The sequence below is a fragment of the Bos taurus genome, chromosome Y, assembly GCF_002263795.3.
Source record: "Bos taurus isolate L1 Dominette 01449 registration number 42190680 breed Hereford chromosome Y, ARS-UCD2.0, whole genome shotgun sequence".
Lineage (NCBI taxonomy): Eukaryota > Metazoa > Chordata > Mammalia > Artiodactyla > Bovidae > Bos > Bos taurus.
In genome coordinates, this window is record NC_082638.1 from 33181524 (window position 1) to 33199884 (window position 18361).

Here is an 18361-nt window from a genome sequence, read left to right on the forward strand (position 1 = left end):
TAAAAAGTCGACTCGGTTGTTGAATATATGTAAGCGGAAATACTTCAAAATATGTTTTCTTGGCTGAATGTAAAATATGAGGACTCTTTTATATCACTCACCTCTCTGCTTTTAATAAAGATCTACCAATTTTCAAATTTTTGTCCAGTTTTGACAAAAATAGACAGATATAGACTTATATATACATATATATCATATATAAAATATAGAAGTATATTTTCATAAGAGAAAATATTGATGCCAAGCTTAGATTTCAGAATTATTTCCAACTCCAGGCTCCATCTCAGCAGGAAATAGCCAAAGTTGTTGCTGATTGAAACACTCCAAGAGCTGGAAAACCTGAAAAAGAAATCGAACCTGCAACTGAGATTTTCTGTCACATTTATGATTGAGTTCTAAGTCCAACACTTTATTTCCTTTCGTGTTCTAAGCAGTCCCTTCTGAAGACTGAAAAGTATGAAAACCGAGAGAAAGAGGTAGGAGATTGTAGACCTCCTGGTGTTCAATTTCACACCAGTCAGAATGGGTGCGAAAAGTCCACAAGCAATCAATGTTGGAGAGGATGTGGAGAAAAGGGAACCCTCTTACACTGTTGCTGGGAATGCAAAGTAGTACAGCCACTATGGAGAACAGTGTGGAGATTCCTTAAAAAACTGGAAATAGAACTGCCTTATAATCCAGCAGTCCCACTGCTGGGCATACACACTGAGAAAACCAGAATTGAAAGAGACACATGTACCCCAATGTTCATCGCAGCACTGTTTCTAGTAGCCAGGACATGGAAGCAACCTAGATGTCCATCAGCAGATGAATGAATGAGAAAGCTGTGGTGCATATATACAATGGAGTGTTACTCAGCCATTAAAAAGAATAAATTTCAATCAGTTCTAATGAGGTGGATGAAACCGGAACCTATTATACAGAGTGAAGTAAGCCAGAAAGAAAAACACCAATACAGTATACTAACACATATATATGGAATTTAAAAGATGGTAACAATAACTCTGTATATGAGACAGCAAAAGAGACACTGATGTATAGAACAGTCTTTTGGACTCTTGGGAGAGGTAGAGGGTGAGATGATTTGGTAGAATGACATTGAAGCATGTATAATATCATGTATGAACGAGTCACCAGTTCAGGTTCGATGCACGATACTGGATGTTTGGGGCTGGTGTGCTGGGACGACCCAGAGGGATGGTATGGGGAGGGAGGAGGGAGGAGGTTTCAGGATGGGGAACACATGTATACCTGTGGCGGATTCATGTTGATGTATGGCAAAACCAGGACAATATTGTAAAGTTAAAAAATCAAATAAAAAATAATAAAATAAAATACACACAAAACAATAAAAAAAAGTAATTTTAAACAGTGAGGCTAGAAAAGACAGAATCTAAGGATAATAATCAAGTGATAGAGAATAATAATGATTTAGCCATTAGTCAAATTCAAGGGTCTTTAGTTCCTCCTCAAGGGCCATCAATAACATCCTGAGCATTATCCTATGAACAGTTTTAGAGATGCCAAAGCCCCAGCCAGCCTGAAAGTTAAGTACAGAGACCACAGAGTAGTTGAAACCAGACAGTTAAAAGATTTTATTGCAGAGGCCAGTAGACCAATTTTGCTTGGGTAACAGTACTGAATATGAAAAATGTGTTTATAGAAGGGTGATAAATCACTTGTATTTCAGAAACCAAGTAGATTTATTGATGTGATTTTTCTGTGTAAAAATTCTTTAGGAATGAGATTTTGCATGCTTCATGGTTTGGGTTACTATTTCTGTAAGCAGGCTGTATTTTTAAGTTGATGCTGAAGTAAAGCCTAGCTGAACATCACCTTTCAATGGCTAGGAGACCAGTGATTTTGTGATGTCACAGCTACCCTTTGATTGCTAGGAGACAAGTGATTTTGTGATGTCACAGCCTTTTGACTTTGAGGACCTCTGCGATGGTCTAGAGAGTTTCTCTCTGTTGGCCAGCCAAGCAATTTTTGAAGTAGTGGTCAGTAAAATCAGACAAATGAGTAAAGGATCTGAAGAAAGATTTCTCTGAGATGGCACATATACCTTCAGAAATTCAAGATGGGCCTCCTAAGGATGAATCAACTGATTCAGAAACCTCCATTAGATCTTTGTATGATTATACACTTACTAGGGACTCAGTTTTGAGATCTATGATTGAAGAATATGCTTTTCAGGCTTTGTCTGAGGATCTTGTGATAAAAAGGCCATGCTACAAATATTCTGTATCTGAAACAGATGAGGTGACTAATTTTCTTTCACTCACCTTTCCACAAAAACTTTGGAATATAGTTGAAAGTGATCAGTTTGAATCTATTTGGTGGGATGAGAGAGGCACATGTATAGTGATCCACGAAGAACTCTTTAAGAAAGAAGTCTTGGAAAGAAAGGCACCTTTCAGAATATTTGAAACCAAGAGTATGAAGAGTTTAATTCGACAGCTTAACCTTTATGGATTTAGTAAAAAGCGACAAACTTTTCAAAGATCTGCTTCACTACCTGTCTTTCTGGAAGAAGAAAACAACATCTCTCTTTTGAGTAAGGTATTCCAACATTTTCACTTATTGGCAATACGTAAGATGAAATCATGTGACCTAGAAAGCGCATTTACATATGTAGCTAAAACCGAATTTAAACTTGAGCTAACAAATCGTTAAAAAGTTTTATTTTTTGAAGTTGAGAACAGCTGGATATGTTAAAATATTGGATGTTTGACAAACTTTCCTAGCACTGTGAAACCAGATATAAGTCCTGAAGCAACTTAAAGTGGTATTTACTGTATATATAAAATATATTTTTCATTGAGGATCATATTCTTTCTAACATGTTACCTGTTAAACTACTAATGGAGGTGTTTTATTTGATGCTATTTAGTTGGTTTCATTAAAGGAATACATTTTTATAACTTAGCTTTGCTTGTCAGTTTTACCTTGGTTTATAAAGAAACTAAATAATGTAATCCTTTGATTTTAGTTACAGACCTACTATAATCCAAATTTCAAAAGAGGTCATCCTCAACTTTTATTAAGAGTGCAAAGAAGAGAAAGAAGAGTTGGGATTAATAATGTGTCTCAAATATCTTCATTAGTGCAAGATAACAAGAAGCATGTTAAAGCAAGTGTCAACGAAGATGATCGTAACTCTGAATTTATTCCAGAAATTAGTAGAGAGAGCGCATTTTCAGCCTCCACAAGTTTACCTGTGCCTTTCATACAAAAGCCTCATACCATCCAGATTGTCACTAATACAAATGCCCTATATCCATGTGACTTACCTAACCACCCATCACCAATATCGGTTAGACAAACAGAACAGATTTTGGTAAATCAACCTGCTGTTTTAAAAAAGTTGAGCATTTTTAATTGGCATTCACATAGCAGCTACACTCAAGTAAATGGCCCCATTGAGGACTTTGCTACTACAACTACATCTACTTCTCAGAACCACATTGTATCCCCATTACAGAGCACTTATTCTGGACTGATGGTGGAGCCTTCTAAATTTCCAGTCAGGCATAGCGATATGTCAGGCCATGACAATCCTTTTCCTAACCTGCAAGAGACAGGCAACTCGTGGTTCTCAGTGCCAACAAGCACTTACACATCTGCTTCCTCTCTTTCAAGTCAACTCATCAACAATCACCATTATATGGAAACCATGCTAATTAAAACTGACCTACCAAATACGTGTCAGATTATGGAGCCTAAGGAAGATTGAACGTTACTTTGGGAGATGTCAACAAATACCTACCATTCCTGTATTTGAACAATAAATTTACATGTTCATCTTCATAGTTTCATTTTCAATTTTTAAACAAAGAAGAGAAAATGAGGCTTTAGTTCATTGGTTTACTATTTTACTGCATGGTATTCCAAACTCTTCAGTTCAAGAAAGCATTCGTTATGCATCCTAGGTAAATGACACCTGATATAATATTTGTAAGCAAGAAAATGAGAAGCAAGGGAAAAGAGGTAATGGATGTAAAGTGATTTCTGAAATCATCCCTGCTGAAATGAAGGGGTGTCTAAATTAGGATGGTATGGGTGAAGAAAGAGATGCAAATAAAATTAGATAAATAAAAATACACAGTATGATCTTCAGCACATTCACATATTATATTCTATTAGTTACTGGTAGAGTCTTAAAGATTAGACAGCAGATTGTTTTCATTATAGAAATTAATTTTGTCCCTGAAAATATAGATATTGTAGTACATCCAAAATCATGATCACAATTATACCATCACTGTGATAGAAAAGATAGCATGATATAATCAGTGACTGGCCCATGGTCAGCACAAGTTATGTACTTTACAAGTGGTATTCTATAGGGTCATTTTTGCGCTGCTGTCCTTAAGCCATGTCTCTATTTCCTGACACCAAGATTCCACCCTATAATTTCAAATGCATGTTTAGATGTTGCTTATCTGTCCCCATAGAGACAGAATAAATTCCTGGTCATTACTGCAGCACATCAGCATGGTTACAAAGTTCTTGGAAGACATGATATCTGTTTTCCTTAGTCATTTCATTATCTTTCTCTTCTGAAGCTACAATCACAAATTATTTTCAGTCATGCTAAGCCCTCGGAGAGGGCAATGACACCACGCTCCAGTACTCTTGCCTGGAAAATCCTATGGTCAGAGGAGCCAGGTAGGCTGCAGTCCATGGGGTCGCTAAGAGTCGGACACGACTCAGCGACTTCACTTTCACTTTTCACTTTCATGCACTGGAGAAGAAAATGGCAACCCACTCCAGTGTTCTTGCCTGGAGAATCCCAGGGATGTGGGGGCCTGTTGGGCTGCCGTCTATGGGGTCGCCTAGAGTCAAACACAACTGAAGTGACTTACCTAACCTTACCTTACCTTATGCTAAGCCCCTTCTAACAACTTTGTCTCAACTATTTCTTGCGGTTGGAAGGAACTACTGTTTGCCCTCCTACGAAGGAGAGTACAGATATCTTCAATGTGTTTTGGGTCTACCCTCTTTATGTATCTTTCACAACAGCTGAAACATAGAGCCTGAAAATGACACATTTTAAGTGCTTACTGAATTATCAATAAAGAAATGTAATAACCAATCAAATGCTCTACACATTACTCAACAACATTCTATAACCTGCACTACTATCATAATTCACCTTTCCTATTGACTGAGAAAATTTTCCAAGTTGATAAATATTTATTTTATTTACATGGATGTAAGAATTCTCAGGAGGCATGTATTCCGATGTTTGGAAGAATATTCCACGTTTTGATGTGACTTTTTGTGTGTGTGTCGTTTTGTTGTGTCAGTCAAAGTCTTTGGCATAGTCAAATAAGAGTAGCTGCTTTCCTGGAGTTCTCTTGCCTTTTGGAGGACCCAACGGGTGTTGACAATTGAATCTCGGGTTCCTCTGCCCTTTATAAATCCAGCTTGAACATCTGGGAGCTCATGGTTCACATTCTGTTGAAGCCTGGCTTGGGGAATTCTGAGCAGTTCTGGACAAGTGTGTCAGACATGTGCAATTAAGTGGTAGTTTGGACATTCTTTGGATTGCCTTTCTTTGTGGTTGGAATGAAAACTGACCATTTCCAGTCCTCTGGCCACTGCTGAGTCTCCCAAATTTGCTGGCATATGGAGGGCAGCACATTCATATCATCATCTTTTAGAATTTGAAATATCTCAACTGAATTCCATCACCTCCACAAGCTTTGTTTGTCGTTATGCTTCCTAAGTCCCACTAGACTTCACATTCCAGGACATCGGGTCCTCAGGTGAACGATCACACCATCGTGCTTAACTGGGTCATGAAGATCTTTTGTGCACATTTCATCCATGTATTCTTCCCACCTCTTCTTAATAGTTTCTGTTTTGGCTACATCCATACCATTTCTGTCCTTTATTGTGCCCATGATTGCATGACATTTTCCCTTGGTATCTGTGATTTTCTTGAAGAGATCAGTAGACTTTCCAGTTCTATTGATTTGCTTTATTTATTGACATTGATAACTGAGGGTGGTTTTACCTCTCCTTGCAATTCTTTGGGGATCTTCATCCAAATGTGTATAATTTTCTTTTCTTTTCTTTTTATGTGCTATCCAGATTTATTATTATATAAATACAGATTGAGAGGAAGCAGTTAACATTTATTTTCTATTTGAACACATGTTCCAAATTGATTAAAACAATGAATCAAAATATTTTGCATTTTAAAATAAAATAAAAACATTTATAGGTGTTGCAAAATTGTCCTTTAACATGGCTGGCAGGAAGAATGATGAAAACATTCCAGAAATAGTGTCAATAGTTACACAACACTGTGAATGTTCATTTTTCCCTCTAAGGTTTGCTTTATTTTATTTTATTTTTTAATTTTACAATATCATATTAGTTTTGCCATATATCAAAATGAATCTTCCACAGGTATACATGTGTTCCCCATCCTGAAACCTCCTCCCTCCTCCATCCCCATACCATCCCTCTGGGTCATCCCAGTGCACCAGCCCCAAGCATCCAGTATTGTGCATGGAACCTGGACTGGTGACTCATTTCATATATGATATTATACATGTTTCAATGCCATTCTCCCAAATCATCCCACCCTCTCCCTCTCCCACAGAGTCCAAAAGACAGTTATATACATCTGTGTCTCTTTTGCTGTCTCCTCTCAGTGAACTCCGGGAATTGGTGGTGGACAGAGAGGCCTGCCATGCTACAATTCATGGGGTCACAAAGAGTCGGACACGACTGAGTGACTGATCTGATCTGATCTGATACAGGGTTATTGTTTTCTTTTTCCCCTTTTTGTTTAGCTTCGCTCCTCTTCTCAGCTCTTTGTGAGGCCTCGTAACTTTACCATTTTTCATTTCTTTTTCATGTGGATGGTCTTGATCACTTTTTCCTATACGATATCACTAACCTCCATCCATAGGTCTTCAGGCACTCATCTGTCAGATAGAATCCCCTGCATCTATTTATCAATTCCACTGTCTAATCATAAGGGTTTTGATTTTACATGTGTAAAATATATTATTCCCTATTTCTTATAGGGAAATCTTCACCCAGATTTTTATCAAAGAAATACAGAAAACTCTATATGGTATTCAGGATATACATGAAATATAGCTGTTTGATGTTTGCGGTTTAGCTCAGATCTTAATTTCTGAATGACGGGAAATTCTCTTTCATGTGTACAAATCTGGAAAATGTTTCACATGTGAACAATTGAGAATTTATATTTCATATGAGAACATTTCTCCCCAGATTGTCAAATGGGAAATACACAGAATTCCGAATCTCATATCAGAATACCTTCCAAACATTCTTGATGAAAAGATAGAGAATTTCAGAGCCCAAGCATGAAAATCTGTGGGAAAATTCTATATTTCTTGTAGGAAAATTAACACAGGTTTTTCAAATGTGAAATAGACAGTATTCAATATTTCATGAAGGAAAGACCTCACAAATATTTTCAAATGACAAATATGAAAAAATTCATGTTTCATGTGACCATGTGTGGATATGTGAAACAGACATTTTTGTATTTCCTGTCAAAGAATCTGCATCCATATTTTCATAACTCTAATGTAAAAAAATTCCACATTTTCTGCAGAATATTTCGTGTCCGTACATTCATGTATGATGTACAGAGAATTCGTACTTTATGTTGGAAAATCTTTCTCCAGATTTGTATATGTGAATAATGGAGAATTTCATGTTTCACACCCTGAAATCTTTATCTAGGTTTTCATATGTGAAACTGAGAATTTCATCTTTTATGTAGGACTATCTCATTTCAGATGTCTATATTTGAAACAGATAATACTTTCATCAAGAGGCACCTTAATTATTATATTTCTTCTGTCATTTTGGTGTTGTCACTGGGATAACTAAGGTTATTCATATCTCCCACATAAATTCGGTTTCTAACTTGAGATTCATCTAGATTTTTATTTTTTCATGGTGTTCTCTGCACAGAAGTTAAATAATCAGGACAACAATATATAGCTTTGACTTGTTCCTTTCCCAATTTTGAATTAGTTCATTGTCCCCTGTCCAATTCTAACTGCTGCACCTTTACTAGCATACACGATTCCCAGGAGACATATAAGGTATTCTTGTATTCTTATCTCTAAGAATTTTACAAAATTATGTTTCTTTCTTTCTTTATTTCTTTTTTTTGGTTTGTGTGTGATCCACAGTGTCCAAGTCATTAGCAGAGACAGTTAAGCAGATATAGATGATTGTATGCTATCTCCTTGCTTATTCTGTGATACAAACATCAATTCATGTGTACCTCTTATAATTAAATAACTAACTACACATTCCTGTTTTGTTTTGTTTTTTTTTTTTTTCAATTTTATTTTTTGGTCATTGCTGTCGTTTTCTCTCTTTTTTCAAGTAGTCAAGTACCAACTGGTAATTTCCTATGAACTTGCCGTCTTATTATACAATAATTAAATTATGCCCATGGAAGTCTCACCTTTGATATCTACTGAATGGAATTGCGCTTTGAGATCTGAAGATAGACATTTGTACGCTGGGAAAATGTCAGGAACGTTCAAAAAATAGCTAGAGATATTCAAGTGCTGCCTTTTTGAGCCCAATTTTGCTATTATATTTTATGTGGAAAGTTCTGCATTTCTTCATGCTGATGACAATTCCTCATTAAGAGAAATTTCCAAGGGGGAAAGAAAAAAAGACAACACAATATGCTTGATTGCATATTGAAAGTCAAAGTAGTACCAGTTACGTGTGTACGTAAGCAATGTCCCATCAAACAGATTGATTCATGGCAACTAATGTTTCATGTTTTTCTGTCAAGGAAAAAATAATAATTGAGCTTTCCAGGAAAAACTGAGAAGTTCCAAGAAGGCAGAAATGTAGGCAGATGTGAAATGCAACTCTCTCAATAAATGGATCACAAATAATACTTCTGCAAGGGCAATAGTTCTCCCACAGCATCAAATAGCAGAATGCCCTGCTCACCAGAGTGTCCCATGTGGGTTCCAGACATACCTGAGTGAAAAGGAATTAAGAAGGGATTTAGAGGGATCCTGGGAGAGGACTGCTGTTGACTATGTGGAAATGGCCTGACGGAGCAGGTACAAGTCGTTGTGTAGCAGGGAATACCTTTTGAGAATTCCCAAACTGCCAAAGCGACTGTACTGTGTCACACTCAGGAGGCAGAGATACCTTGGTAGCGCCTCACCTTCCCACCTGTTAACACCTACTATAAGGCAATAGAGAAAGACCAGCAGAAGTACCACTCATGCTCCTGCAAACACAGGCTAGAAAAGGATCCCATTCAGGCAAAACCTCTTCTGCCTATGGCTGCTGGCTCCTATTCATAACTAGCACCACCATGTTTCCAGAATTCCAAGCAGCTGTACCTTAACCTTCTGTGCTCATCATGGCAGACCCCAGTGCACCACAAGTGTCTCAAGTCAGACACATTTGGTGACCACATGTGAGCAAGGATGAAATTTACACCTGAGGCCCAGGGACAGAGCCATTAAGAAAGAGGATTATGAATCTTCCATCCAGTTGTGCATGCTGCAGATTAAATACACAGGATTAATGATGCAGACCCTGTGTCTACGGATTACATCCAAAGCTGAGAAGAGGTAAAAAAAAAAAAAAAAAAAAATGCCCAGGCTCAGGCAGCTATAAGAACGCACAGGAATTATAGCAGTTTTGAGTCTGAGGTGCCCTTAGAGATATCCAGAATCCAGTTCTCTCCATCTTTGGAGAACTTCCCAAAGAGGTGTAATTGTCCTCTGGCCCATGTTGAGCACTAGGACACTCACAGATGAGACACAAGGAAATATGTATTATTCTTTTGATGCATTGAATTGTTGTGTTGTTTGTGCACTATTTTTCTCAGTTGTATGTTTCTTTGTTACTACACATTGATTTGATCTTGAAGATTATTTCAACTATATTTTTATTTTTTGTATAGCTATTTCTACTTTTACTTTGGTTTCCTATTTTCTGTGCCTTTAATTGCTGTTGCATCACTTCATTCTTTAACATGGGTATGCATTTCTATATTAACTGTGGTTTCCTGTTATTCTGTGGGGGCTGTCCTGCTCTTCTTGTCAGATTTGCTTTCTTTATTTTTCAGTTGGCACTCTACTCTGGTGGTGTTTTTTGCCTTGAGATTTACTTGATTGGCTCTCATTATGAATCTGTTGTCTTCTCTGTAGTGTTTATTGCTTGTGGCACCTTTTACTTATTTATTTACCATTTATCTATGTTACTTTTTTAATCTCCTCAATCTATCACTATGGTATTGTAGTTCTCTGGGCATAAGTTGGGCCTGATATTTTCTGCTGTCATCATCTGAGAGGGTAACAGGCAGGAAGGCTGGGGTCTCCAAATGAAGGATTTGGCCTGAAAGTATCAGACATTTTTATCTCTCTTAAGTAGCAGGAGGAAACAAACTAGCAATATTTTTTTTTTTTTTTTTCTGTCTTTATACAAATTTAAAAGGAGGTTTCTCTTAAAATGTTATATTGCCAGAATGACACCTGGTTTCATCTGAAGTTAACTATTCTCAAACCTTGAGATAACCAATGCATTTTTCTTATGGAAATGTTTGTCTTAAACTATGCTAATGTACTATGCTTTTACCCCAAACTCTGTTCTTAAGTCAGTTCCTCCTAATGGCTCAGAACCTACTTGACAAACCAGTATGTCATACTCAGATAGTATTTCCCTAATCTATGTAAATGAATCATTTGTATGGTAATCTATCCTTCTTCAAGACAATCATTTTATGGCCCTGGATGAATCATCTGATGCCAAGATTATCCCAAAATGCATCTTATGTGTGAGGGGGCCTGGTACCACTCTGAGTTTTAAAACATTCCTTTCTTTCATTAACAGACTACTAGTGACTATATAATATCCAGCTGAAGACTAGCAGGAGGGTACTCTTTCTGCCCCATCCTGATGCCTATATGAGAAGTTTTCTCTATCTCATTGATATTTTAATAAAATTTTATTATACAAAGCTCTGAGTGATCCAGCCTTATCTCTGGCCCCAGATTGAATTCCTCTCCTCTGGAGGCCAAGAATCCCAGCTCTTTGCATTCCATTACAACCTTTCACACTGAGACCAGGATCATGGGACACTAGAGAATTCCTGTCTACACTGATTATTAACTGGTGACAGTCTCGTTGAAGGCCTCTTTCTTAATCTCAGATGTACTGCACCCAACTGCCTACACAACCCAGGGCTGATGCCTCACACTACACAACAAGCAAGACAGAAAAACGCAACCAATCTTCAGCAAATAGACTGCCTAATGTCAGACTAATTCTATAGACATCTACAAATGACATGAACAGATATGGTATCACCATTAGAGACGGAAGACTCAACTGCAGATTCAAGAACATAGTTGTCAGTCTCTCCAACTGCAAAGCCCACACTAGACACTCAACTAATTTTATCAACTTGGAGTGGAGACGAGGAGCAATAACTATTACGCAGAAGTTTGGGAAGAAATGATGAGGAACGCAGTAGGGAAATGTGAAGCCAGAGAAATATGTTGTAGGCAAAGGAATGTGGTAAAAACTCAAAACATAATGAAAGAAAAAGTAGGCAGGCTCCTTGAAAATAACTTGGATGTTGTGGTAGTAAAGGTGATAAAACATTCTAGAAACGGAATGGGGAAAAGACGATAAACATTTCTATAGGGACTAGAAAAATGAATAAGTAACAGACAATCAACAACACACACACACAAAAAGACTTTGGCCTCCTATATGCTAATACACACTGTTGTACAGCAGAAGCCAACACAACACTGGAAAGAAACTATCCTCCAATTTAGAAATAAAGTTTAAAATGAAACACAAGTGTTCAAAGGCACACAAGACCAGACAAAGTAAATTGATACGTATAGTACATTTCACTGAAGCAGAGCAGAATACACATTTTTTCTAAAGTGAAAATAAAATATCTTCAAGATATATCACAAAATGGATCTCAAATCAAGCCTTGATAAATTTGAGATAGTGGTAATGGTATTAATCTTTTTTTTTTTTTAACCACAATGTTTTGATTTACATAGCAGAATTTGCAGGTGAGGACTGTGAGAAACATGAATCCATGTAGATGAATAAATACACCTGTACATGGCCAAGAGATCACTCATGAAATGTGAGAGAAAATGAAAGAAAAATCTTAAAAGAAAATAATATTTAAAACATGATTATCCAAAAGTTATGGAGCATGCTAAAGCAGTAAAAGAGTGAAGTTGATAAATTCTACACATCTCAAGTAATCAACATAACCTACAATCTAAAGCATTTAGAGAAAGAAGAAAAATCAGGCAAAATTCCCCAAAGTGAATAGAAGGGGAAAAAATGATAAAAATCAAAGCAGAAATTTAAAAAAAAGAAATGATAAAAACAATAGCCAAAATCAGTATCACTAAAAAGGGTCTCTTGGAGAGGAGAAGTAAAATAGACAAATCATGATACAGACTTATCAAGACAAAGAGGACAACAAATCCATCAATTTGACATGACAAAGGATGACATTATGACTGATATAACAGAAATAACAAAGAGTCATAAGGGACTACAGCAAACAACTATAAGTCAATAAAATTTAGAATTTGAGCCATGGACAAATACTAAGAAATTCAGCTAAATTTTTTTTAGCTGAAAAAAAAAAAAAAAAAAAAAAAAAAAACAGAAAATATGAACAGAGCAATTACAAGCACTAAGATTGAAACTGTGATGAAAAAATTTCCAGTTGGCAAACTTAAACTCCAGAAAGCTTCACAGGGAAATTTTATGAACCAGTCAGAGAACTGCTGGCACATGCACTTCTGAAACGCTTCCAAAACTCTAGAGTGGAAGGAAAACCCAGAAGTCATCTTACAAGTTCACCATCACCCTGATATCAACCCCGAGATAACACAGAAAAAGAAAGTTAGAGACTAATATCTCATAGATGAACAGAGGCAAACATCCTTACCAAAATATGAGCAAAAAATTCCACCAATACCATAAAAGGATTGGACACCATAATTAAGTGTGGGGTTTATTCAAGATATGGAAACATTCTTCAATAGTTGCATATCAATGTATAGTCAAGGTTTAAAACCATATGATTACCTCAATAGTTGGTGAAAGTTTTTGAAATAATTCAACAAGTGTTTGTGATAGAAGCTCTTCAAAAACTGAACATAGAAAAAACGACCTCAACTTAACAAAGGCACACAGATCAAAAGTACAACAACATATCACCTCACACCATTCCAAATGGCCATCATTTAAAGAAAACACAACAACAGGGGAATGCCCTGTTGGTCAGTGGCTAAGACACCATGATCCCTATGCAGGGGTCCCAGGTTTGATCCCTGGTCATGGAATTGAATTCCACACAGAGCGATTGAGGTTTGTGGCAACCAAATAAAGAAGTAATAAATATATGTGTGTGCATATTAATGCATTTAAGTGGAATCCAGAAAACAGATGCTGAGTAAACCATTTGGAGTGTAGGAAGAGATGCAGTCATGGAAAACAGACTTGTGGACACAGTGCAGGAAGGACATACCAAGTATGTAGTAGATAGCTATTGCTATGCAGTGCTCTAGTGGAATTGGTTTTGGAGTAGGAGAGGAGGCCCAAGTGGGAGATCGGAGGACTGCTCAAAAGGGAGGCTCACCTGTATTTACTAATAACTGATTTATTTTGCTGGGCAGCAGACACTAACACAACATTGTAAGGAAAGAAAATCAGTCTTTGTCTAATTTGTGCTAGTGACAAGTAAAGCATCACTGCATGTCAATTAAAATGTGTACCCAGGATGGCTTTAGTATGTATAGGCAAAGAAAAAGCAAAAAAAAAAAAAAAAAAGACAAACTTAAATGCAGAGCTATGTTGGGCAGAATAAATTCAGACTCTATACTTGTGTCCCTTCACTTCCCTAATTTTCCATTGTTTCCAAAAGTAAAGAACGGCTTTCTAAAAGTAAAGTAAACATATATGGTTATATATTTTCATAAACTGATGTCACCGGTTTATGAAACCATGAATCCCCTCAAGTTTAATTTTATTTTTTAAATTTAATTTTATTTTTTAACTTTACAATATTGTATTGGCTTTGCCATATATCAAAATGAATCCACCACAGGTATACATGTATTCCCCATCCTGAACCCTCCTCCCACCTCCCTCCCCATACCATCCCTCTGGGTCGTCCCAGTGCACCAGCCCCAAGTAATAGCTGACCTTTGACTTTCAAAACTTTGGGAAGTAGGAATTAGTAAACATAAGTTAACAGTGAGGTGCTGCACAAGAATCCCTTATATTGCAGTTCTAGAATGTGTGCTACCTAATGGGAAAAATGCATAGCTCAAAAGTGGAGAATTATGTTTTCTTCATCAAGCCTTTCATTCTAAGAAGGATTTAATCATGAGAAGCGACTTCTCAAGTATCGCAAAAAGACTGCTCTAACGAAGGATAGGAGGATCCAAGTTTTACAGAAATTTTGGTACAATGATCAGGTATGGAGAATGTCTGAATATTATGGTTAACGAAAGAAAAACTGGACACCTCAAGTGAATGGATTTAAATATTTTCTACCTATGGTAGATGCAAGAATCTGGGCTCCTTGAAATAATTCCTTTGATAATCACCTTAACTAGGGCTAGTATCTATTCTTTCTGTCTCAAGTCAGTTCTTCAGGCCACGCCAGCTTCAAGTGCAGTAACTAAGGACTTGATAGTGGGCAAACTGATTTCATCAAGAGTTCCCCCAGGTTTTACGTTTATGGATAGATTCAAGGGCTTATGACTTGATGCCTGCAGCATCATTTGTTTACTGATATGGCTGGCAAATTTCTTGGTTCACAGTGTGCTCTATTCTCTACAACCTCAGAAAGATACTGTCTCTAGAAAGATTCTTACACTCTCAAAGAAGTTGACTGTGGGCTTCTGCCTGAATAGGACATTAGTTCAGTTCAGTTCAATTCAGTCGCTCAGTCATGTCCAACTCTTTGCGACCCCATGAATCGCAGCACGCCAGGCCTCCCTGTCCATCACCATCTCTCACGTTCATCGAGTCGGTGATGCCATCCATCCATCTTATCATCTGTCACCCCATTCTCCTCCTGCCTCCAATCCCTCCCAGCATCAGAGTCAGAGGACCTAAAGTAATGTGAAAATACCTAATACAGGTTTGGTATAAATCCCCAAAAGACAGGAGACTGAAAGCAAACTATAAATCTGAGGAACATGACCCAAAACACTTCAAGATCAAAGAAGGGTTAAAAAAAAAAAATATATATATATATATATATATTTAAAATTATGTACCTACACTGATATGTTCAAATAGGCATATACACACATACTGTGTGTGTGTGTGTGTGTGTGTGTGTGTATGTCATATTTTCAATTGTACCTGAACTTTCTTTGAAATATTCTCAAAAATATGCTTCACATTAAGGCATAAAACAAGTCTTAGTATTTTACATAATACCAAGTATATTCTCTGAAAACCAAGATGTGAAGCTAAAATTTAAAAATGGGATATGTGTTTGCAAATTTGTCAATGTATGAAAAATTATACAAGATATTCCTAAAGAACCAATATTTCAAAGGGTAAGTCACAAGGGAAATTATATAATTCTCTGACATGAATGTAAGTGAAACCACTTTTAGCAAATCATTAGATCCTGCAAAAGGACATACCTGCAGTTATATACCTCCTGCAAAATATATACTGCTACCTGTAGACAGCAAAATTATATACCCAAACTTTCAACATATACATATGCATGTATATGTGTAGCCATATATAAGCTAATGGTTGCCCAGGTAGTATTAGTACTAAGGAACCTGTCTTCTAACATAGAGGTCATAAGACAGGCAGGTTCAATCTGAGTTGGGAAGATCTCCTGGAACTAAGGATGGCAACCCATTCCTACTTTTTCACCTTGAGAATCCCATGCATTGAGGATACATTATGGTGACAGTCTGTGTGATACAGAGTGTCAGACAGGAATGTAGTGACGTAACACATGAAATATCACTTGAACGGGTATGTATGTATGTATTACACTTGTTCCTTTCATATATTACCAATGACATGCTCAACAACAACAACAACAACAAAACAGTTAATTTACTCATTTCATTTCAGTCACAGGCCCGTGTCCGAATCTTTGTCACCCCATGAATCACACCACACCAGGCCTCCCTGTCCATTACTAACTCCTGGAGTTCAGGCAAACATAAGTTCATCGAGACGATGATGCCATCCAGCCATCTCTTCCTCTGTCATTCCCTTCTCCTCCTGATCCAAATCCCTCCCATCATCAGAGATTTTTATGTGTCAACTCTACACGTGAGGTGGCCAAAATACTGGAATTTCAGCTTTAGCATCAGTCTTTCCAAAGAACACCCAAGACTGGTCTCCTTAAGGATGGACTGGTGGGATCTGCTTGCAGTCCAAGGGACTCTCAAGAGTCTCCTCCAACACCACAGTTCAAAAGCATCAATTTTTTGGTACTCAGCTTTCTTCACAGTCCAACTCTCATATCAATATATGACCACTGGAAAAAACATAGCCTTGACTAGATGGATTTTCGTTGGCAAAGTAATGTCTCTGCTTTTTAAAATGAGATCTAAGTTGGACATAACTTTCCCTCCAAGGAGTAAATGTCTTTTAATTTCATGGCTACAATCACCATCTGCAGTGATTCTGGAGCTCCAAAAATAAAGCCTGACATAGTTTCCACTGTTTCCCCGTCTATTTCCCATGATGTGATGGGACCAGATGCCATGATCTTCGTTGCAGAATGTTGTGCTTTAAGCCCAGTTTTTCACTTTCCTGTTTCACTTTCATCAAGAGGCTTGACACTTCCTCTTCATTTTCTGCCATAAGTGTGGTGTTATCTGCATATCTGAGGTTATTGACATTTCTCCTGGCAATCTGGACTCCAGCTTCTGCTTCTTCCAGCCTAGAGTTTCTCATGATGTACTCTGCATTCATGTCAAATAAGCAGGGTGGCAATATACAACCTTGACATCCTCCTCTTTCTATTTGGAACCCACCTGTTGTTCCATGTCCATTTCTAATTGTTGCTTCCTGACTTGCATATAGGTTTCTCCAGAGGCAGGCCAGGTGGTCTGGTATTTCCATCTCTTTCAGAATCTTCCACAGTTTCTAGTGATCCACACAATTCAAGCTTTGGCATAGTCAATAAAGCAGAAATAGGTGTTTTTTGGTTTGTTTGTTTTTAATTTTCTGGAACGTTCTTGCTTTTTCAATGATCCAAGATTGTTGGCATTTGGATCTCTGGTTCCTCTGCATTTTCTAAAACTAGTTTGAACATCTGGAAGTTCACGGTTCATGTATTAATGAAACCTGGCTTGGAGAACTTTGAGCATTACTTCACTAGAACGTGAGATGAGTGTAATTGTGTGGTAATCTGAGCATTATTGGGCACTGTGTTTCTTTGGGGTTGGAATGAAAACCGATCTTTTTCAGTCCCATGGCCACTGCTATGTTTTCCAATTTGCTGGCATATTGAGTTCAGCACTTTCACAGCATCATCTTTCAGGATGTGTAATAGCTCAGCTAGAATTCCATAACCTCCACTAGCTTTATTCGGAGTGATTCTTTCTATGGCCCATTTGACTTGACATTCCAGGATGTCTGGCTCTAGGTGAGCGATCACACCATCGTGAATATCTGGGTCTTGAAGATCTATTTTGTACAGTTCTAGTCTGTATTCCTGCCACTTGTCTTAATATTTTCTGAGTCTTTTAGGTCCGTAAAATTTCTGTCCTCTATAGAACCCATCTTTGCATGAAATGTTCCTTCAGTATCGCTAATTTTCTTGAGGGGATGGTCTTTCCCATTCTTTTGCTTTCCTCTATTTCTTTGCATTGATCGCTGAGGAAGGCTTTCTTATCTCTCCTTGCTACTCTTGAGAACACTGCATTCAGATGCTTATATCACTCCTTTTCTCCTTTCTTTTTCACTTCTCTTCTTTTCACAGCTATTTTTAAGGCCTCCACAGACACCTATTTTGCTGTTTTGCATTTCTTTTCCATGAGGATAGTCGTGATACCTGTCTCCTGTACAATGTCACAAACCTCTGTCCATAGTTCATCATGCACTCTATCCGATCTAGTCCCTTAAATTTATTTCTCACTTCTACTATATAATCATAAAGGATTGGATTTAGGTCATACCTCAAAAAGTTGACTTAAAAGCCAACATTCAGAAAACTAAGATCATGGCATCGGTTTTCATCACTTCATGGGAAATAGATGGGAAAACAGTGGAAACAGAGTCATACTTCATTTGGGGGGGGGGGGGAGGG

The 18361-nt window shown here is 37.4% G+C and overlaps 1 protein-coding gene across 1 annotated transcript; it reads left to right on the plus strand.

The window, feature by feature from the left end:
• Positions 1-1955: 1955 nt before the first annotated feature.
• HSFY2 (heat shock transcription factor, Y-linked 2) lies at positions 1956-3806 on the plus strand. Its single transcript, NM_001077006.1, has 2 exons — positions 1956-2562; positions 2993-3806. Exons 1-2 carry the CDS (start codon positions 2053-2055, stop codon positions 3734-3736), a joined length of 1254 nt encoding a protein of 417 aa, NP_001070474.1. The 5' UTR covers positions 1956-2052; the 3' UTR covers positions 3737-3806.
• Positions 3807-18361: the final 14555 nt, after the last annotated feature.